This window comes from Colobus angolensis, unplaced genomic scaffold, assembly GCF_000951035.1.
Source record: "Colobus angolensis palliatus isolate OR3802 unplaced genomic scaffold, Cang.pa_1.0 Scaffold44, whole genome shotgun sequence".
Lineage (NCBI taxonomy): Eukaryota > Metazoa > Chordata > Mammalia > Primates > Cercopithecidae > Colobus > Colobus angolensis.
Genome location: NW_012117821.1, coordinates 2,531,566 through 2,532,160, shown reverse-complemented (window position 1 = coordinate 2,532,160; position 595 = coordinate 2,531,566). Strand labels below are relative to the sequence as shown.

The window sequence follows — 595 nt, the reverse complement described above, 5'->3', positions numbered from 1 at the left end:
TACCAATCAAGGTCCCCAATTGCAAACTTTGAAATTTACCTTTTCTTCTGCTGAAACCTCAGCCATCTTGGGAAGTGGTGATGGAGCACGCTTTTTTATCAATAATAGGACGTCTAGAAAAAACAACATGTATATCCATCACACTGGTTATCGTTTCACATCCACAGAACGGCATAATGGGTGCTGGATGCCCTGAGAACAGAACAGCAGGGGTTCGGCCAGGCACGGTGGCTCCCATCTGTAATCCTAGCACTTTGGGAGGCCGAGGTGGGCAAATCACCTAAGGTCAGGCGTTCAAGACCAGCCTGGCCAACACAGTGAAACCCCGTCTCTACTAAAAATACAAAAATTAGCCGGGCGTGGTGGCACACACCTGTAATCCCAGCTACTCAGGAGGCTGAGGCAGGAGAATCACTTGAACCTGGGAGGTAGAGGTTGCAGTGAGCGGAGATTGCGCCACTGCACTCCAGCCTGAGAGACAGAGCGAGACACCGTCTCAAAAAAAAAAAAAAAAAAAAAAAACAAGAGTTATGAGTGGTTGGGCCAGGCGTGGTGGCTTACGCCTGTAATCCCAACACTTTGGGAGGCCAAGGTG

General features: G+C 49.2%; 1 protein-coding gene across 1 annotated transcript in view; it reads right to left on the bottom strand.

The window, feature by feature from the left end:
- UBAC1 (UBA domain containing 1) overlaps positions 1 to 595 on the bottom strand; it is a 56,144-nt gene that overhangs the window by 23,947 nt on the left and 31,602 nt on the right. The window contains exon 4 of the mRNA XM_011957415.1: positions 40 to 113. Coding sequence (XP_011812805.1) covers positions 40 to 113 — 74 coding nt within the window. The remainder of the gene's footprint in view (positions 1 to 39; positions 114 to 595) is intronic.